At 42.3% G+C, this 18,498-nt stretch overlaps 1 protein-coding gene across 27 annotated transcripts in view; it reads left to right on the top strand.

Annotated features, from left to right (window-relative positions):
- Positions 1-18,498, top strand: part of ZC3H14 (zinc finger CCCH-type containing 14) — a 51,222-nt gene that overhangs the window by 23,319 nt on the left and 9,405 nt on the right. For 7 of the 27 annotated variants that reach the window (XM_005561990.5, XM_005561991.5, XM_005561994.5 and 4 more), the window contains 3 exons: positions 9,710-9,784; positions 15,246-15,405; positions 16,143-16,375. The exons of 4 other annotated variants lie outside the window; for them this stretch is intronic. In XM_005561990.5, the coding sequence (XP_005562047.1) occupies positions 9,710-9,784; positions 15,246-15,405; positions 16,143-16,375 (468 nt within the window). The remainder of the gene's footprint in view (positions 1-9,709; positions 9,785-15,245; positions 15,406-16,142; positions 16,376-18,498) is intronic. 16 more of the 27 variants (XM_005561995.5, XM_005561996.5, XM_015454089.4 and 13 more) reach the window with 4 other exon arrangements.

Here is an 18,498-nt window from a genome sequence, read left to right on the forward strand (position 1 = left end):
GGTAATTTTAAGTAGTACACCTAAATATTTCTTGTATGGTTATATTTCAGTATATTTAGTATATTTTGACTTCTGAAAGATACAGACATTTATGTTATCCTTCAATTCCTTTTTTTTTGGAGGTAGTCTCACTTTGTTGCCCAGGCTGGAATGCAGTGGCGCAATCCTGGCTCACTGCAACCTCTGCCTCCTGGGTTTAAGTGATTATCCTGCCTCAGCCTCCTGAGTAGCTTGGGACTACAGGCACACCCTACCAGGCCTGGATTTTTTAAATAAAATTTTTAGTAGAGATGGGGTCTCACCATCTTGCCCAGGCTGGTCTCGAACTCCTGAGCTCAGGCAGTCTGCCCATCTCGGCCTCCCAAAGTGCTGGGATTACAGGCCACCATGCCAGGCCCCTCTTTCAAGTCTTATATTTTCTTTCTTGCCACCACCTACATTCTGTCCTGCCTCCACTTTCTGAATTGTCACCTGCACTTTTATATTGTCAAAGCTGATCAAATTTACATTTTGTTCCCTACTTTAGTTAAGACTTAGTAGATCGACTCTAAGAGTTGAGAAACAGTAAGCATTTACACTATTAAGACTATTTGGGCATGGCTGGTGGCTCACACCTGTAATCTCAGCACTTTAGGAGGCTGAGGTGGGAGGTTTGCTTGAGCCTAGGAATTTGAGTCCAGCGTGGGCAACATAGCGGACCCTCATCTATATGTATATGTTTTTTTAATTAGCTGGATGTGACGATGTGCACCTGTAGTCGTGGTGCTCTGGAGGATTGCTTGAGCCCAGGAGTTCGAGGTTACAGTGCGCTGTGATTGTGTCAGCCTGGGTGACAGACCAAGACCCTGTCTCTAAAAATAAAGTTTTAAAGACTATATAAATATTACAAGGCCAAATTTACGTTCTGTTTCTTGTACAGTTTTGTGTAGGGATGCTCTAGAGTTTCTTTTTTTAATTTTTGCCCTCTCATACAATTTTTTTGTTTCACTTAGGTGGTTCTTTTTTCCCTTCTTGCATTGCCTACGTGTACTGTAGCCTAAAAGTCTATCACTCTGTGCTTTGAAATCTTTGGCTTTCCCACTTGTTCTTAGGTACCTTCCTCCTGGAACCTCTCTCCTCCTTTTCTCACCTGACTGCTTGCTCTAGGCCTGCTCTAGGCCTGCTCAAGGCCATCATCCCAGGACGCCCTCCTCCCCTGAGTCAGCTCTGCAATTCCTGAATTCCATTTTGTCTTCTCAGTACATTTCTGCATTTCGTAATCATGTCACAAAGAAACTCCTTAAGAAGGTATGGAAGGTAGATTTTCTGAGTGCTTGGAAATCTGAAGCTATCCTTGTACTTGTTTGATACTTTGACTAGGTACAGAATTCTAAGTTGAAGTCATTTTTTTCAAAACTTTGGAGGCATAATTACATTATCTTGAGGCTTCAGTGTTTATGCTGAGAACTTGGTTGCCCATCTTATTCCATTGTGTAATACCTGGGATTTTTTTCTCTGGGAATTTTTTTTTTCTATGTTCCTGGTGTCTGAAATTTCACTGTGGTATGTCTAGATGCTAGTTAGGTACATTAGGTACCCTTTTAATTTGAAAATTCATTCTCTTCAGTGTGGGAAATTCTCTTGCATTATTTGTTTTAAAATTTACTGTCCTTGTTTTCATTGTTCTCTTGTGGAAATTCTGTTAGTTGGATGATAAGCCCCTTCTTTGATCTATCAGTTGATCAGTTGTATAACTTTTCTCTCTTCATTTTTGACTTGACCTTGTTGGTCTACTCTTGAATACTTCCTTGACTTTAGTATCCTTACTGAACATTTTTAAAATGCAGGCAAGCATATTTTTTAATTTCCACAAACTTTTTCTTGTTCTGTTTTTCATGGTATCTTATTTTGTGGAAACAGTATCATCTCAACTGTCTGAAGATCCTAATTAGAGGGATTTTTTTTTTTCTTTTCAAGGAATTCAGTCTTGTCTCCTAATTAATGGAGTCTCCTAATTAATCAGAGTCAGATTTTATGCTTTTTTTCTTGCTCTTTCATATATGGGAGTTTTTCAAAAACGTCTGCAGATAGTGGTTCCTAGTTTGAGGAAGGGTAGTGCAGAGCCTTACCTAGAATTGTGCTGTGGGCTGAGCTTTTCTGCAGGCAGGTTTAGCTTTAAGTGAAGCAGACAAGGAGCTGCAATTGGTCTTGCAGTTGTGGAGGAATTTTTTGGGGGGAGCAGGTTGGTATGCTTACACTCCCACTAGTTGTCTATTAAAAATATTAAAATTTTGTCTTTTAAATGTCTGTCTCTGGCAATACCATTCACAAGCCTTCTTCTCTGCCTTACATCCTTCTTGGTTTTTACTCATTGCTGCAATCTCTCACAGTTGGATGGCCCTTTGTTTCATCCACATTCATCTCTACACTGTGATTTTGACGTTTTTATATCTCCAGCCTGGACCTTGCCCTGAATTCCTCATTTCTGTCCAACCACTTTATGTTTCTTCTTGGATGTATAATCATTTCAGACTTGTCCAAAACTCAACTGTGAATTTTCCTCTCCTGTCTTGTTCTTCCTGCAGTCTTCCTCATTTCAGTTTAATGCTGCCTTCATCTTTCCAATTTCTGAGACAGTCCTCTTGCCATTCTTTTTTTTCCTCTCCTTCTTTCCTTCCTCTTTCCTCTCTACCTCTGTCTCCCTCCTTCTCTTGTTGCACCTGTCAGCCTCTACGTCCAGATTTATGGAATTCACCAGTGTTTATCACTTCTGCCTCTACCACCCGTCAAAGTCACTGTCTGGCCGGGCGTGTTGGCTGATGCCTATAATCCCAGCACTTTGGGAGGCCGAGGTGGGTGGATCATATGAGGTTAGGAGTTTGAGACCAGCCTGGCCAGCATAGTGAAACCCCGTCTCTACTAAAAATACAAATATTAGCTGGGCATGATAGCACTTGCCTGTAGGCCCAGCTACTCAGGAGGCTGAGGTACGAGAATCGCTTGAACCCGGGAGGCGGAGGTTACAGTGAGCCGAGATCACGCCACTGCATTCCAGCCTTGGTGACACAGTGACACTGTGTCTCAAAAAAAAAAAAAAAAAAAAAAGTCACCGTCTGTGATTTGCCTTGGTTACTTGATTATTGGAATAGTGTGTTCTTACAAGGTGTGTCTGCTTTCAAACTTCCCTTCCTTCAGTCCGTCCCACATAGCAGCAGCAGTGATCCTTTAAACTGTAAATTAGATCATGCTACTCTACAGCGTAGAACCCCCCAGGGGCTCCCTGTCACACTGTAAGTCAAAGTCTTTTGCCTTCTTATCACCCACCTCCCTTCCTCTACTCTGGCTCCCTGTCCTTGCTGCTGCTCCTGCATACTGGCCTGCTTGTCCTTCAGGACATTTGAAGAGCTGCTCATCTCAGATGTTTTTGCCCTGTCCTGAGAATGTTTACTTCAGATGTTCTCATATCTCATCCAAGTGTCATCTTCCAGGCCTCCTCTGGCCCCGTCCCCATTCTCCCTCCTTTCTAAAGCTTTATTTTTCCCCGTAACGTTTGTCACCATCAAATATATATGTTATGTTTTCGTGGTTTAGGTATTTTTATCCGGACTTAGGTCTTTATGTTTTAACATGAAAGTTTTCTCTTAACATATATTTATTTGGGGGTCTTGAGAGCTATCTCCTTCCCCATCTCAACAGAATCCATGCTTTTTGAGCAGGGATTTATGTGTTTGTTCTGTATGGCTGTTCCTGAGTGCCCAGAGCAGTGTCTGGCATATGGTAGTAGGAGCTCAGTCAGTGTTTGTTGTCTGAGTAAATATCACTCCTGCCTTGCATCTAACCTGCAGTTTTCACAGGGGCTCATTTGTGGTTTTGCCTGCTGTGCCTTACAGCCAGTATTTGTCCCTATATTTTCTATTACCCGGAGATTGTTGATATCTCACCTGCTGTGATCACCTTGTAACCCCCATCTCTAAATCAGTGATCTCCATCATATTTTTGACCTGAAATTTTTGTACAGTAGTCATTTTTAAGTACGTATACCAATGTATGTATTTTACTTATGTACACATGCTATATTAGTATGAATATTAGAAAACATAAGAATAGAAATCTGCCGGGCACGGTGGCTCACGCCTGTAATCCCAGCAAGTTGAGAGGCTGAGGCAGGCGGATCGCCAGGTCAGGAGTTCAAGACCAGCCTGGCCAATATGGTGAAACTCCGTCTCTACTGAAAATACAAAACTTAGCCGGGTGTGGTGGTGGGTGCCTGTAATCCCAGCTACTTGGGAGGCTGAGGCAGGAGAATTGCTTGAACCCAGGAAGCGGGGGTTGCAGTGAGCCGAGATTACATCACTCCACTGTAGCCTGAGTGACAGGGCAAGACTCCATATCGGAATAAAATAAAATAAAATAAAAATAAAAGAATAGAAACCCAAAGATCATAGGGTAGAGATGTAGATACTGAGTTCTTTGATTCACTTTTATGGACTCTTCAGAAGGAGAGATTATAGTTGTCTATGCTTGGTACGTTGTGTTGGACTGGAAGCACTGTGAAAGATTCTGAGTCAAGGGGAGATTTTATATTCAGAGAAAATGGAAAATCCTCCTGCTTTCCTCGGAGGGAGGCACTGCACTTAGAAGTTTGATGTGTATTGGTGTCATCTTCTAGGCATTTCTTATATCTGTGAACATGTGCATCCTTTGTATATAAAGTGGAATTATGTGTTTACTTATGCACACATACAAATGTACATATAAAGTAGGAATTATACCACACACAGTTCTCTGTGATGTGCTTTTGTTCCACTTAATGTATCACATGGTAGAGTCCTTGATTGTGGACCCAGGAGCCAGATTACTGAAGGTGCAGACCCTGCAGTTTACTAGTTGACTTTAACCTTTCTGTATCCCAGTTTCCTAATCTATAAATGAAGGATAACGGTAGCATTAATTCAGAGTTATTGGTAAGAGTAAATGTTAAAATACATAAACTTTCTCTGCTGATGAGTATTTACACTGGAGTCTTAGGAAGGGTCCTTGCTTGTTTTCTATTCTGCAGTTGGGCTGGACATAGTAGGCCATACGGGTGCCATCAGATGGGCTCTTGTTTCTCTGTGGCCTGTTCTGTTAGACCTCTTTCCTCCTTTTTTCCTTGAGGTTGTCTGTCCTCTAGTGAACCAGCTGGTTTACAGGTGGTGCTTGGCTGAGAGTGTCTTGCTGTTAACAGTTACTATGGATGTCATATGCCAACTGGTTCTGTTAAAAAAAAGTCTGAATCCAAAGCCTTGTGAATTTTGAACATTATTTTCTGTCTGGAATTTTGAAGAACTGATTCATACAGTGGAGAAATGAATAAAGATTTTTATTTTACAAATTCCAGCACAGAGCATTTTCTTTATACTGTTACTGTGACATCTATTTGGGAAACCAAAGTCTACAATTCTTTATAAGGATTCCTTTTCTTTTCTTTTCTTTTCTTTTTTTTTTTTTTTGAGACAGAGTCTTACTCTGCCACCCAGGCTGCAGTGCAGTAGTGCAATCTCACTCACTGCAACCGCCGCCTCACAGGTTCAAGTGATTCTCCTGCCTCAGCCTCCCAAGTAGCTGGAATTACAGGTGCGTGCCACCACGCCTGGCTAATTTTTGTATTTTTGGTAGAGACAGGGTTTCAGCACGTTGGCCAGGCTGGTCTCGAACTCCTGACCTCAAGTGATCCACCTGCCTTGGCCTCCCAAAGTGCTGGAATGACGGGTGTGAGCCACCGCGCCAGGCCAGGATTCTTCTTTTAAGAGGCTGTAGTGAGCAGCATCTACCAACTTGCATCCTTGTATGTTGCATATCTTATTTGTTTGCTTGGGGGAGTAAACCAAAGTGAAAACATCCTTTCTCAAATTAAGGACGTTCAAAGATTTTCTGTGTTAATGGATTGGAAGTCTTTACTATTCTTTTTTTTTTTTTTTTTTTTTTGAAATGGAGTCTCCCTGTGTCTCCTAGGCTAGAGTGCAGTGGCGCGATCTCTGCTCATGCAGCCTCTGCCTCCCGGGTTCAAGCGATTCTCCTGTCTCAGCCTCCTGAGTAGCTGAGATGACAGGCGTGCACCACCACACCCGGCTAATTTTTGTATTTTTAGTAGAGACGGGGTTTCACCACGTTGGTTGGGCTGGTCTCGAACTCCTGACTTCATGATCCTCCCACCTTGGCCTCCCAAAATGCTGGGATTACAGGCGTGAGCCACTGCACCCAGCCTAGAAGTCTTTACTATTCTTAAGATGGCAGTAGTCCCCAAGTTGATCTATGGGTTCAACTCAATCGCTGTTTAAATCCCAAACTGCTTTTTTTGTAGAAATCGGCAGGCTGATCCTAAAATTCATATGGAAATAAAAAGGGACTGAGAATAGCCAAAACTATTGAAAAAGAGTAACATTGTCAAGGTTATGTTGCTTGATTTCAAAACTTATTACAAAGCGAAAGTAATCAAGACTGTGTGATACTGGCATAAGGATAACCATACAGACCCATGGACCAGAATTGAGAGTCCAGAAGCAACTGCATACTTTCACAACACATCGATTTTTGGCAGCGGTGCTAAGACTGTTTATTGGCAAAAGAATAGGTTTTTCCACAGGTGATGCTGGGACAACTGAATATCCACATGAAAAGAATGAAGTTGGAACCTTACCTTATGTCATAAACAAAAATAAACTCAAAATGGATCAAAAACCTAAACTTCAAAACTCTTAGGGAAAAAAATAGTTATGTCTTGGATTCCGGAATGGTTTCTTAAATATGACACCAAAAGCACAAGCAACCAAAGGAAAAAAAGATAAATCAGACTTCATCAAAATTTAGTATTTTTGTGTTTCAAAAGATGCTATCAAAAAAAAAAGACAACAAAATGGGAGAGAATATTTAAGAAACACCTATCTAATAATGGTCCAGTTTTAAGCCAAGGCTGAGTTCTTATTTCCCCATCCTTGAGTTTACATGATACTATATTAGTGAAGTTGAATTCCGTTATTACCACATGTATCTTGAAAGAAGTTTGTTTGGATCGTGGGTCCAGGTACTTTCTCCGCCCTTTCCCTCCAAAGGATTTGTCAATCTCAATAATGTTATATACTAATTTCAAGGGGAAATACAACTTAAAATAAAATAAAACAATTCAGAAATCTGAAGCTTAAAAATGTTATGGTTAGGTGAAAAGGGAAAAGTACATTTAATTCATACCATATTTAGATGTAAAGCACTTAATGTTGTATTGCTTAACTTAGAGTGTAGCACTTCAGTGGTCTCATGTGAAGTAAATAATAGAAAATTCTTTGTGTGACACATGTCTGTTTTCAGCCAATCAGAAACCAGTATTATTTTGTATGTAATAATAGGGTTTATTGGAAGAGGAGCTATATAGATGGTAGGACTTAGAGGATGTAGGGCCCTACATGTTAGGGCTTCTTAGTTGTAGCGAAGAGCAATTGGTCTTGTACATTTAGCTTTTTCACGTTTACTTTTGAGTTCTGGCTCTAGAAATGTACAACCCCATTTTTTGAATTATAGGTTTTAAGATGTTACTTGCTCTTAATACTTCTTAAGGTAACAGCCTTGATCACTACTTTTACTTTCGATGAAATAACTTAATGAGCTGTGAAGAAAAAATTATCAGAGTTTAAGGGAGAGAGAAAATTTTGTGAAAATGTCCTTGAGGCTTCTGTCTCCTTTATGAAAATGTCTTCAAAGTTTCCATCACCACCTCTACCAATTTTTCTTCCACCGGAACCAGTGGACTTAGGTTCCATAACAAGCTCCTCTTGTTCACTGAATGAGCTAGACAATATTTCCCACCTTTTAAGGAAAATATCAACTGATATCAATGAAATTAAAGGAATGAAAGCAGCTATTTTGACAGTGGAAGCAAATCTTTTTGATCTAAATGTTAGAGTGTCCCAGAATGAAGCAAAAATTTCATCTTTGGAGGTTAAAATGAATGAATATTCAACAACATCTGAATGCAACAGACAGTTTGAAGATCAAGAAGAAGATACTGAATCGCAGTCAAGAACTACTGATGTAAAAATAATCGGCTTCCTTAGAAACGTTGAGAAAGGTAAACTCTTAATATACAATATGTTCTAGGTACCCATCCTTTGATGTGTATTTTTGCACGTATGTTGACTGTAGCTGTGATGTGGAGGGAGCAAGTTACGGAGAACTTGAATTTTTCATAGACCTTTAATGACAAATTTGGATTCTGCGTGATTTAGCTTAGAAATCTAGAATTGATCAGAATTCCATCCTCTTTAATGGAGCTCTCTAAAACGATGTTTTGAAAAGGTAGATGAACCTAGAGCGATGAAGCAAAACTTGAAATGTGGAAGTGTGGTCTTTTTTGTATCTGTGTGAAATTATTTTAAAATGTCGCATTCTTTCATCATGTACTGTTGATGTGAAGGAGACCTGTTGAGTGTTTGGATGGAAAGAGCATTCGTCCTTTAACTTTTCACCTCAGTTTTCCAAGCTTCCCACAGGAATACAACTTGACCTAAGTGTCATCTTGGTTACAGTTCCTCAGGATGTGTGTGGTTTTGCGGTAATAATTCTGGAAGGAATTCACTTTTTTGGGATGCACCAATAAAATGTCATGTAACTTATGTTTTAAAGGAAACCAACTGATAAAATTTCAAATGGAGTATAGGTTTTAAAACTTAAAAACACCTTTTAATGAAATGTGGTGCCTGGTGGGAGATTGCCCACTTACATCTTGGCACTGAGTAAGCGAAGCCTGTCCTTGTGAAGCCACCTGTAATGGATGTACCCCAAATTAGCATGTGGGCATCTTAGTAAGATTTCAGTATTTGCAACCCTATCAGTTACATCCCTTTGTACACTGTAGTGCAGTTCCTTATACATGAGCAAGTGAGTGCCTGCTGTCTCCTAAGCACTGTGGGGGCTACAGAAAAGTGTGACATTGTCCCATCCTCAAGGAGCTTCACATCAGATCGAAGATAGAAAAAATCAGTTATTTGTCCCTATTTTGTGCAGTCAGACTGCTGAGCATATTATTATTAGGAATTGTGAACCTAATAGGAATTAATGCTATGAGCCTATTTTAGAAGAAATAAGTAGTTGAACATCTTTTCTTGTGGGAGAGCCAAAGAATTATTATCATGCTTTGCTGACATAGGGTGTGGATTGTAGAGCTGAGTGTCTTGGTTTCTTTGCATGCATCGAAGCCCATAGTTTGTCTTTTGGGAACTCCTATGTGTAGATAATTCTGGAGTGTTTTGTTTTGCTATTTCGATTATTATCTGCAAAGGTCATGGGTGAGTGAGTCGTGATGGGAAGAGCTGAGCTCAGGTGATGGAGGGAGGGGCTCGCCATGCTGATTGTGCAGTTGGCTGTGATGCGAGCTGCCGCGCCACCAGATGCCTTTGCCTGGGTTTTCCGCCCTTTTGCCACCTTTACTTTCCCCACAGAATTCAAATTCAGGAAAACTGATGTCCTCACAGAGGGAGAACCAGGAGTGTCTTACATTGGCATTTTTGGTTTAACCCTGAGTACAGCCTTTTTTGTCTTATAGGATATGCCTTTGGTCTATAAATACTGTTAAATTGAATTGCTGAAGCTTTAAGTTACTTTTAAGACTTTAAGAACCCAGAAGGATTGATTTTTGGGAACCACATGCTGGTATTGTCTGTGTTGTAAGCTTAGTGAAGTTTTAAAATTTATATTCTAGGAACTCAACAGAGGCAATTATTATCCCGACTGCAAATCGACCCAGTAATGGCAGAAACTCTGCAGATGAGTCAAGGTTGGTAATGTTTCGAGTTGTACTGTAATCTAGCCGTTTCCGTTGCCATTTCCATTTCTTACACCCCATTTAACATATCTCGTATCTCATAGATCCTGCCCTAAGATGTTATGTTTAGATCTGTGAAAATATTTTAGGGCCAGGAGATAAGATCTGCATTTTTTTTATGTTATATAGTGTTACAATGTTTTGCCTCATTGGAAAACTTTGTTCCTTTCACACCATTCCACGTGTGTCCATAGCACTGTTGGCTGTCACTCTCCTGCTGTCAGAAATGACCTGCGTTTCTGACTTACCCTCCCACTCTACCCAGCTTTTGTCATTGCCATGAGTGGCTTTTGTATCCTTTTTTTCACATGTTTAGCCTTATCCTCTTGTACTTCATTTTGGAGTCTTATCAGCAGGGCCACACCTGGAACTTACTGTTCTAGTGTTCTTAGAGCCACTCTAGTTTGCCTGTCTCCTTTTCCTCTCCCCACAGACACACATGCCAAGGGCTACTTCAGGACTGGAACTGACGCCTTCATTTTTATTATCTCTGTCCTCAGTGCCCAGCCCCTGCCAGATGCATGTTCAGTGTCTTAAGAATGACTGCAGGATAAACACAGGCAACCATGAGAGACCTGGAATCATCTCAGTCCTGTTTCCCCTAAGCCTGTCTTCTGTGTGAAGCTCTGGTCCCTTGACCCTCTCAGTTAGTGCCTTCCTGGAATTTCTTTCCCCTCAGTCAGGGCTCCACAGTCAGTCACTCTGTTCCCTGACCCTCCCCCAGCTTTCCAGCTCAGAAAGTGTGCTTTTCCTCCCTAAGGCCAGTCTCCACCAGAGGCCACGTCCCACCAGGTTGGTGAGCACTGGCATGTCACCCACTCCTCCAGCTTCATTCTCTGCCTCTGTCTTCTCTCTGTAGAGGTGTTCAGACATTCTCTACCCATGATTTAGCTCTCATCTCCCAGGAGTGCATCCTGCTTTCTCCACAGGAGTGTTTGAAAAGGTTGGCAGCCGAGGTCTGTGTGTGGGATCCACTTCATAGCTCTTGTGCATGTTTTCTCTTCTGCTTCCTTCAGCTTCTCATTGTACACATGGTGCTCGTGGTTTGAAACAGCAAATAGTTCTGTGAGGCTTATGAATGGCTGCAGTGCTTAGCTCCTATCACATGTTTTATTCTAAGAACCCTTTGTTTCTGCACATTCTATTAATTTTTTTAAAAACATACTGGTTTTGTTTTGTGTATGCAATACTTTTTGTTATTTCTCTGCGGATCTGAAAGGTGGTTTTGACGTTTTTCACCTCCCTGCTTGGCCTTGTTTTCTCTAAGTGGTCTGTTTTGGCTGTCTTTTATGCTGGAGGTTTCCATCTGATGTCCGGGGATCCTAGGTGGTCTTACATTTCGAGTGGAGCACTCAGAAGCTCACTGGTATTCTGGGTTCATGAGTTGGGGCATGGGGCGCTTCGACTTTATATTTGAAACTGGACCGTGTGGTGGAAAGTGGTTTGTCCTGCCTGTCTAGTTCATGGGCACCCTGATGTCACTGCCTTTAAGACTTTCCTCTCAGCCTGGTCAGCTTCTCCAAAACAAGGTTTTTCAAGTAATAACCTGGTAGAGTTCTGCGAGCTTAAGTGGGGAAAGAAGGCTGGGAGAGGCACTTCACCATTAATTATTATGTAATGTTTAATTCTCCCCACATCATTGTCAGTCCAGTACTTCTTTCATCATGGCTGGTATCTCTAGGTCCAGGGACTCTGTTCTTACCCTCTGAAGAGTCTAAAGCTCCACTTTCTCCAAGGGAGAATGCTTGCAATGGGTAAAGGTTTATCAGGAAATCTAATTGCCTTTAACAATTTATAACAGTGTACATTCAGGGGATTTTGTCATAGCGTCTTTCTGGCAGAGACCCTGATGCTTCATCCGTGGGCCTGTCCGAAGATTATCTACAGGAAAGCACATCGCCAGTCGTCCCAGGTGTCTTCAGTGTAGAGGTCGGGATTGGTGTGGCAAGGATCAAAACCAAGAAAACAGTGGCCAGGTGTGGTGGCTCATGCCCGTAATCCCAGCACTTTGGGAAGCCAGGGCGGGCAGATCACTTCAGGTCAGGAGTTCCAGACCAGCCTGGCCAACATGGCGAAACCTGATCTCTACTAAAAAATACAAAAATTAGCCAGGCGTGGTGGTGTACATCTGTTATCCCAGCTACTCAGGAGGCTGAGGCAGGAGCCTCGCTTGACCCCAGGAGGCGGAGGTTGCAGTGAGCTGAGTTCGCACCATTGCACTCCAGCCTGGGCGACAGAGCAAGACTGTCTCAAACAAAGAAAACAGATACATGGAATTAGAGTTGAAGAAGAACTAACTGCTTCTTAGAGGGACACATCTAACACACCTCTTTTTTGCCTGTCATTTCTCCCATTTCTTCCCAAGGTCCCTTTTACTGCCAGTTCCTGAGCCTTTGGAGAATCTTGTGGTCTGAATTGGATTGTTTCATTATTGCCTTAGAATTCAGCTTTTACACATCCCCTGAGGTTTTTTTTTTTTTTTTTTTTTTTTTTGAGACGGAGTCTCGCTCTGTCGCCCAGGCTGGAGTGCAGTGGCCAGATCTCAGCTCACTGCAAGCTCCGCCTCCCGGGTTCCCGCCATTCTCCTGCCTCAGCCTCCCGAGTAGCTGGGACCACAGGCGCCGCCACCTCGCCCGGCTAATTTTTTGTGTTTTTAGTAGAGACGGGGTTTCGCCGTGTTAGCCAGGATGGTCTCGATCTCCTGACCTTGTGATCCGCCTGTCTCGGCCTCCCAAAGTGCTGGGATTACAGGCTTGAGCCACCGCGCCCGGCCCTGAGTTCTTAATCATCTGTTTTCCACTTTGAAAATTTCTTTTTACAGTTATTTTCCTTGTGAGTTTATGCTTTAAAAACAAAAACAAAACCCTTTATTGACATTTTTGTGGGCTTTCAGGAAGGAACAAAAAGTAAACACATGGGGTCAGCCTGTGGTCTCTACTCAGAAGATACTACTTACTCCCCCGTCTGTCTGGTCTCCACGTGACCCAGGCTGCTGACGTGCAGCTTGCAGAGAGGTGTGCGGGAAGGACTGGTGCACGCTTTCCTCAACCCTGGAGCATGCTACACTTGGGTTCCTGTACTTTCTCCAAGCTTTGACCTTTTGGCTGCCAAGACTTCACTTACTCTTTTCATTCCCTTTCATTCTTACGTATCAACTCCTCTCCTCCATTCCTCCTTAAAAGGTTAGCTTTGCTCTCTCCCGCCTTCAGCATCATTTTCATCTCTTCTGTGTTCACCCAGACTATGAACTGGTAGAACTCCTTGGTCTCAGAAAGTGCAGGGTGGTGGGAAGGAGTGAAGCAGCCCCTGGACCACTGTTGGGACCCACCTTTGATAGTTGGGAGACCTCGGTGAATCATTTAATAACTTGGAGCTGGAAACGGTCATCTGTAACATGGGAGGAAAATGACTTTGTAGGCTTTGAGTGAGGATTCAATGAGAGGCGGCCACCCTGAGTATGCTAAACACTTCTGTCACCTTCGGTTTTGACTCAGCGTCTTCTGTCCCCCCACCTACGGGTCAAATCTGAATTTTCTGCTTCCTCTTAAACATGGGAGAGTCCCAGAAAGACTTTAAATAAATCTAACATTGAAATGTATCTTTGGCCCTTTTAACTTTGCTCTTTTTCTTTTCCTAAGTTTCTCATCCCCAGCTTTCTCTTCCACCTGTTTCACTTTACCATTTGTACTACCCTTGCTGGGGAAGGCGGGTGTGCCCCTTCCCAGGACGGAGCGTGTCTTCTCTTCCTGTCAGGTGTGTGGTTCCAGGACAGACAGTGGAGAATCTTCTCATTCAGAGCCTCACCCTCTCTCCCGGGCAACAACAGGTCAAGGACTCTGGTTCTTTCTTAACACTTTTTCTGAAAACCAATTTGATCAGGTCACTTCCTTCCTTAGGAACCTCTCTTGATTTCTTTTCTCTTTTTTTTTAAATTTTTTTTTTTGGTTTGAGATGGGGTCTCCGTCTGTCACTCATGCTGGAGTGCAGTGGCACAATCCTCATCGCAGCCTTGACCTGGGCCCAAGTGCTTCTCCCACCTCAGCCTCCCAAGTAGCTGGGACTACGGGCATGTGCTGCCACGCTTGGCTAATTTTATTTATTTATTTATTTTTCTGGTTGATGGGAGGTCTCACTATGTTGTCTAGGCCGGTCTCAAACTCCTGGGCTTATGGAATCCTCGTGCGTTGGCCTCCCAGAATGCTGGGATTACAGACATGAACCACCACACCAAGCCTCTTGATTTCTTGCTACTTCTAGACCAGAATCCAGAGTCACTGAGACGTAGAAGAACCTTTATTATATGTGTCAGCTTTCCTTGCTATGCACTGTTAAGCCCACCACACACACCCTTCCAGCCATTCCACATTCTAACCTTTCTCAGATGCCTTCGACCTTGTGAAAGCCCCTTTCCTTCTACGTGGGTTTTCCTCTGCCTGAAGTGCTGTGTTTGTTTCTCCGAGTCTCTCTCCTCGTTTATTCCTGCTCATTCCTTTACTGCTGACTTCAGATGTTCCTCCTTGCTAAGCTTTTCCTTGGTTCTTGGCTGGAGCGGGCTGCTCTGTATTCTCAGCACCTTGTTCACATCCCTTTTGGGTCATGCTATTCTGAAATTGTATATGTGTCTGTTTTTCTTCTTTTCTTTGTGTACCTAGCTCAGTTCTCTTAGTTGTTCAGTAAATACTCAATGAATGAACATAAATCAATGTCCTGTGAATTTTGGTCTCTAGCCTTGAAAGAAGTGTATTAACTGTAGTCCGTTGATGGTGTATTGATAGGTCAGCCATATCCATTCTGGGTTGTAGGTCTTGACATATTGTATAAAATAGTAGATGATGTGAGCTTATGGTTATTTGCATTAAAGGCCAGTGTTTTTCTTGATACATATGTTTAAGTGCCCATTCACCTTTCAGTTCCCTTTTACAGTAGTCCTCGGTCTATCACCAATTGGAAATTGTACCACTTGAATTCTTCTTATCAGGATATGATTCTAAGTGGTACTGTGCGAAGTGAACAAACCAGATTTTCGAAACCAGTGGTTCAGCAGTCTGTGTATTCTAATTATAGGGAGCATTAGGACTCAAATTCTCTAGGTTTTTAGAAAAGACTTTTGTACTTTAAGGGTATATTGTTAATATCTCATGAGATGCCTCACCTGAGAACCTCTCTCTGCTGTGGGTAGGGAGTGTTAATCAGAATCACTGGCGCTGTGCCCTAGGCGGAAAGGACTCCTGGAGTTCTCTGAAAACATGTTCGGAATGGAATTATAGCCCTATTTTCCTGAGTGGAACCAGTTGTGATTTTCCTTTGAAATAATTTGAATATATAAAAGATTGACATTCTTCTCACATGTTTGATGTTGGGAATGTAAGGTATATTCAGAAGTAAACATTTGTGGCCAATTTTTTTGGCTCAGATTACTATGACATGGAATCCATGGTCCATGCAGACACAAGATCATTTATTCTGAAGAAGCCAAAGCTGTCTGAGGAAATAGTAGTGGCACCAAACCAAGAGTCGGGGATGAAGACTGCAGATTCCCTTCGGGTACTTTCAGGACACCTTATGCAGACACGGTAGATGGTTTCTTTTTCTTGTGTAGTTAACTTGTGTGATTAGATAGTAAAGGTTAACCATTCGTTTGCAGCTTCCCTTCTCCCCGCCCCAGCCCCTAGCATAGAGTGCTTTCATTGATTCAGTAGCTAGCCAAATTCAGTGTTCAAGAATTCCAGTTCATCTTTCTTGTTCAGAAATCCATTAACCTACAAATTACAACTCCAGTGTGTGATTTAACTCTGTTAAGATTCTTTTCTTTATGCAAATTCAGGAAATGCAAGTTTAAAAGCCAGCTGACCATAAGCAGGTCAACTCTAAAGAGAGTTGGCAGATCAGGTTTGGGTGATTTTTTTCCCTGAGAAAACTGTTTCTGTAAAAGAACCAACATACAAATAATAAATTAGCATAAATGCTGCTGGCCCTGTGTTCTGAGCATTGATGCTAATTTTTTGGTTTATTTCCATATTGACCCTGTGAAGATCAAATGGGTGATGGGGTCAGGCTTGAGGGGAGATTGTCCTTAGTGAAGTTAGTACAGGCTAGAGGGTCACTGGTGATGATGCCGCTGTGTCTGTTCATGGCCATCGTGTGTTAGCAGGGAACCCACCAGTGCTGCACCTGGAAGCCCTACCTAGTCTTTTTTATTGAACCAAACGCAAAGCCAAGGGAGTGATAGTTCTGCTGAAGAGCACTTTAGGGGGCTCAGCGTTTTGTGTTTGTTTCCCTAATTCTATGGTATTTTTTATCTGTCTGGCAGAGATCTTGTACAACCAGATAAACCTGCAAGTCCCAAGTTTATAGTGACGCTGGATGGTGTCCCCAGCCCCCCAGGATACATGTCAGATCAAGAGGAGGACATGTGCTTTGAAGGAATGAAACCCGTAAACCAAACTGCAGCCTCAAACAAGGGACTCAGAGGTCTCCTCCACCCACAGCAGTTGCACTTGCTGAGCAGGCAGCTTGAGGACCCAAATGGTAGCTTTTCCAACGGTGTGTTGAGAGCTCAGATTTTCAGGGTGCTGTCATTGTGAAGGGAATCTTTGACTTGTTTCTCTGCCTTGAATGAATATTGGTTAAAGGCCTTGCTTATATTTATATTCGGTAATGGCCTTTTTTCTTCTTTCAGACAAAACCACCAAGTACACTTCGTACTCTTTTTCCTGTGTCTGTTTCATAGGTGGGCTGTCACTCCAGTGTGAAAACGGGGTTCAGCCATGGAACCTAAGACACCTCTTCCTTATGCTGGCTAAAGGATGAACCACCATTCTTGATGCCCTCTTTACCTTTGTATTTTCTTCAGAAACTGTACTGCCACTTTGCCCTTTTATCGGCAATAGTCTCTTGTAATTAACTTGAGAGAAAATTTTAGATTTGATTCTATTTCTACCTCAGTGAAATTTCTTTGAAAGGAGTTTCTCCCCTAATCTGTCAAGATACTTCTTGGAACTGTTTAAATTAATGTTGAAGAGTAATATTTAGCAGAACTCAGATGAACTCCCTTCAGATAGTGCCATGGTTTTCGGCAGGTGACGGTTTCTTATCACCGTTTCTTTCACTGGGTATCAGTGGCAGCTGCAGCGCCACTGATCATTTCCATTCGTGATAGAGAATGGTAATTATGTTCCTCATATCTTCTAAAATTTTTAGAAGCACCTCTTCGTTGGCAGGAGGGATAATTACGGAATCGTAAAAGTGTACAGATTCAAAGGAAAAACAATAATGGATTTTGAAACATTTCCTTAAGCAGTCCTCTTGGAAGAGATATGAAAATGTATTGAATACCTTTTTGATCATTAAAAATAGAATAGAGGGAAATCATATGGTAGTGGAGCGATAACACTGAGCTTTATTTTAACTGGTTGCGTTTCCTGCTGTGAATCAATGACGTAGTGTTGTGGTTTTGATTAGTGGAGGGAGTTGAAAATCTGACCCTATCAACAGGAAGAAAAACTTAAAAATAGTAAAAGCTGCAGTAGGCAATACAGATTTCTTGACTCTGTATGTTTTGTCTAAAGAGAAGACTCCAGTGTTTTCACTGCTCTTGATTTTCGATTTGGTAGCTTAATTGTTTGGTTGTTAGGATCTGGTTTCATTTAAATGTTGATGTCCATATGAGGCTTTACGGGGTATACACGTAGCAGCAGTGACACCATAAATATTATATTAGTAAAAATTCTTGCCGGTGCTCTGGCCACTGTGCTGACAGCCATGCTGAGTGGTGAGCCTCCTTTCCCATTGCTTTGACTTGAGACTCAGTGTTCCACTGCCGCTCAAGGATGAAGCTTTGTAAGATTCGCACAGGGGTGCGGCTGGAGAGACTGTTGCAGAGCAGTTATCAGCAGCCTCTGGCCTCTGCCCACTTCCCCTGTGAGCAGGGAGTGTGAAACTGCAGTTGCTTCTGGTTGGTTTTATGTTGGGTTGTTTCAAGGATACAGCCAACAGCAACATCTGTTTTAACCTGTTGCCTTTTCACTCACTGTCATATGGCAGCACAGATTTTATAGCTTGCTTGCTTGCTTGTGTTTTTTGTTTGTTTGTTTTGTTTTGTTTTTTTGAGATGGAGTCTCTCTCTGTCCTGCAGGCTGGAGTGCAATGGAGCGATCTCAGCTCACTGCAACCTCTGCCTTCCAGGTCGAAGCCATTCTCCTGCCTCAGTCTCCCAAGTAGCTGGGATTACAGGCATGCACCATCACGCCTGGCTAATTTTGTAGTTTAAGTAGAGATGGGGTTTTACCGTGTTAGTCAGGCTAATCTCCAACTCCTGACCTCAAGTGATCCACCAACCTCGGCCTCCCAAAGTTCTGGGATTACAGGCGTGAGCCACCGCGCCCAGCCTATAGGTTTCAATAAAAGGTGAATTTGCCTCTTAAAATTTGAACAGAAAACGTTTTAATAGTTTACAAAGTCATTGTCAGCCAGTGAAGACTAGGGGCATGACCTTCATATGACTTAAATGTTTCAATCAGAAAGATAAAGTTTCTTTGTAAGGTATTATTGTAATAATCACGTTTCTTTGTAAAGTATTATATTGTTCCTGAGTATCTAGCTACTTTACTTTCCAGCTAGGCTTCTCTTGGGTATTCCCTTAATCTTTTATTTGGACTGGGTTCTTG

Source organism: Macaca fascicularis, chromosome 7 (assembly GCF_037993035.2).
Source record: "Macaca fascicularis isolate 582-1 chromosome 7, T2T-MFA8v1.1".
Taxonomy (NCBI): Eukaryota; Metazoa; Chordata; class Mammalia; order Primates; family Cercopithecidae; genus Macaca; species Macaca fascicularis.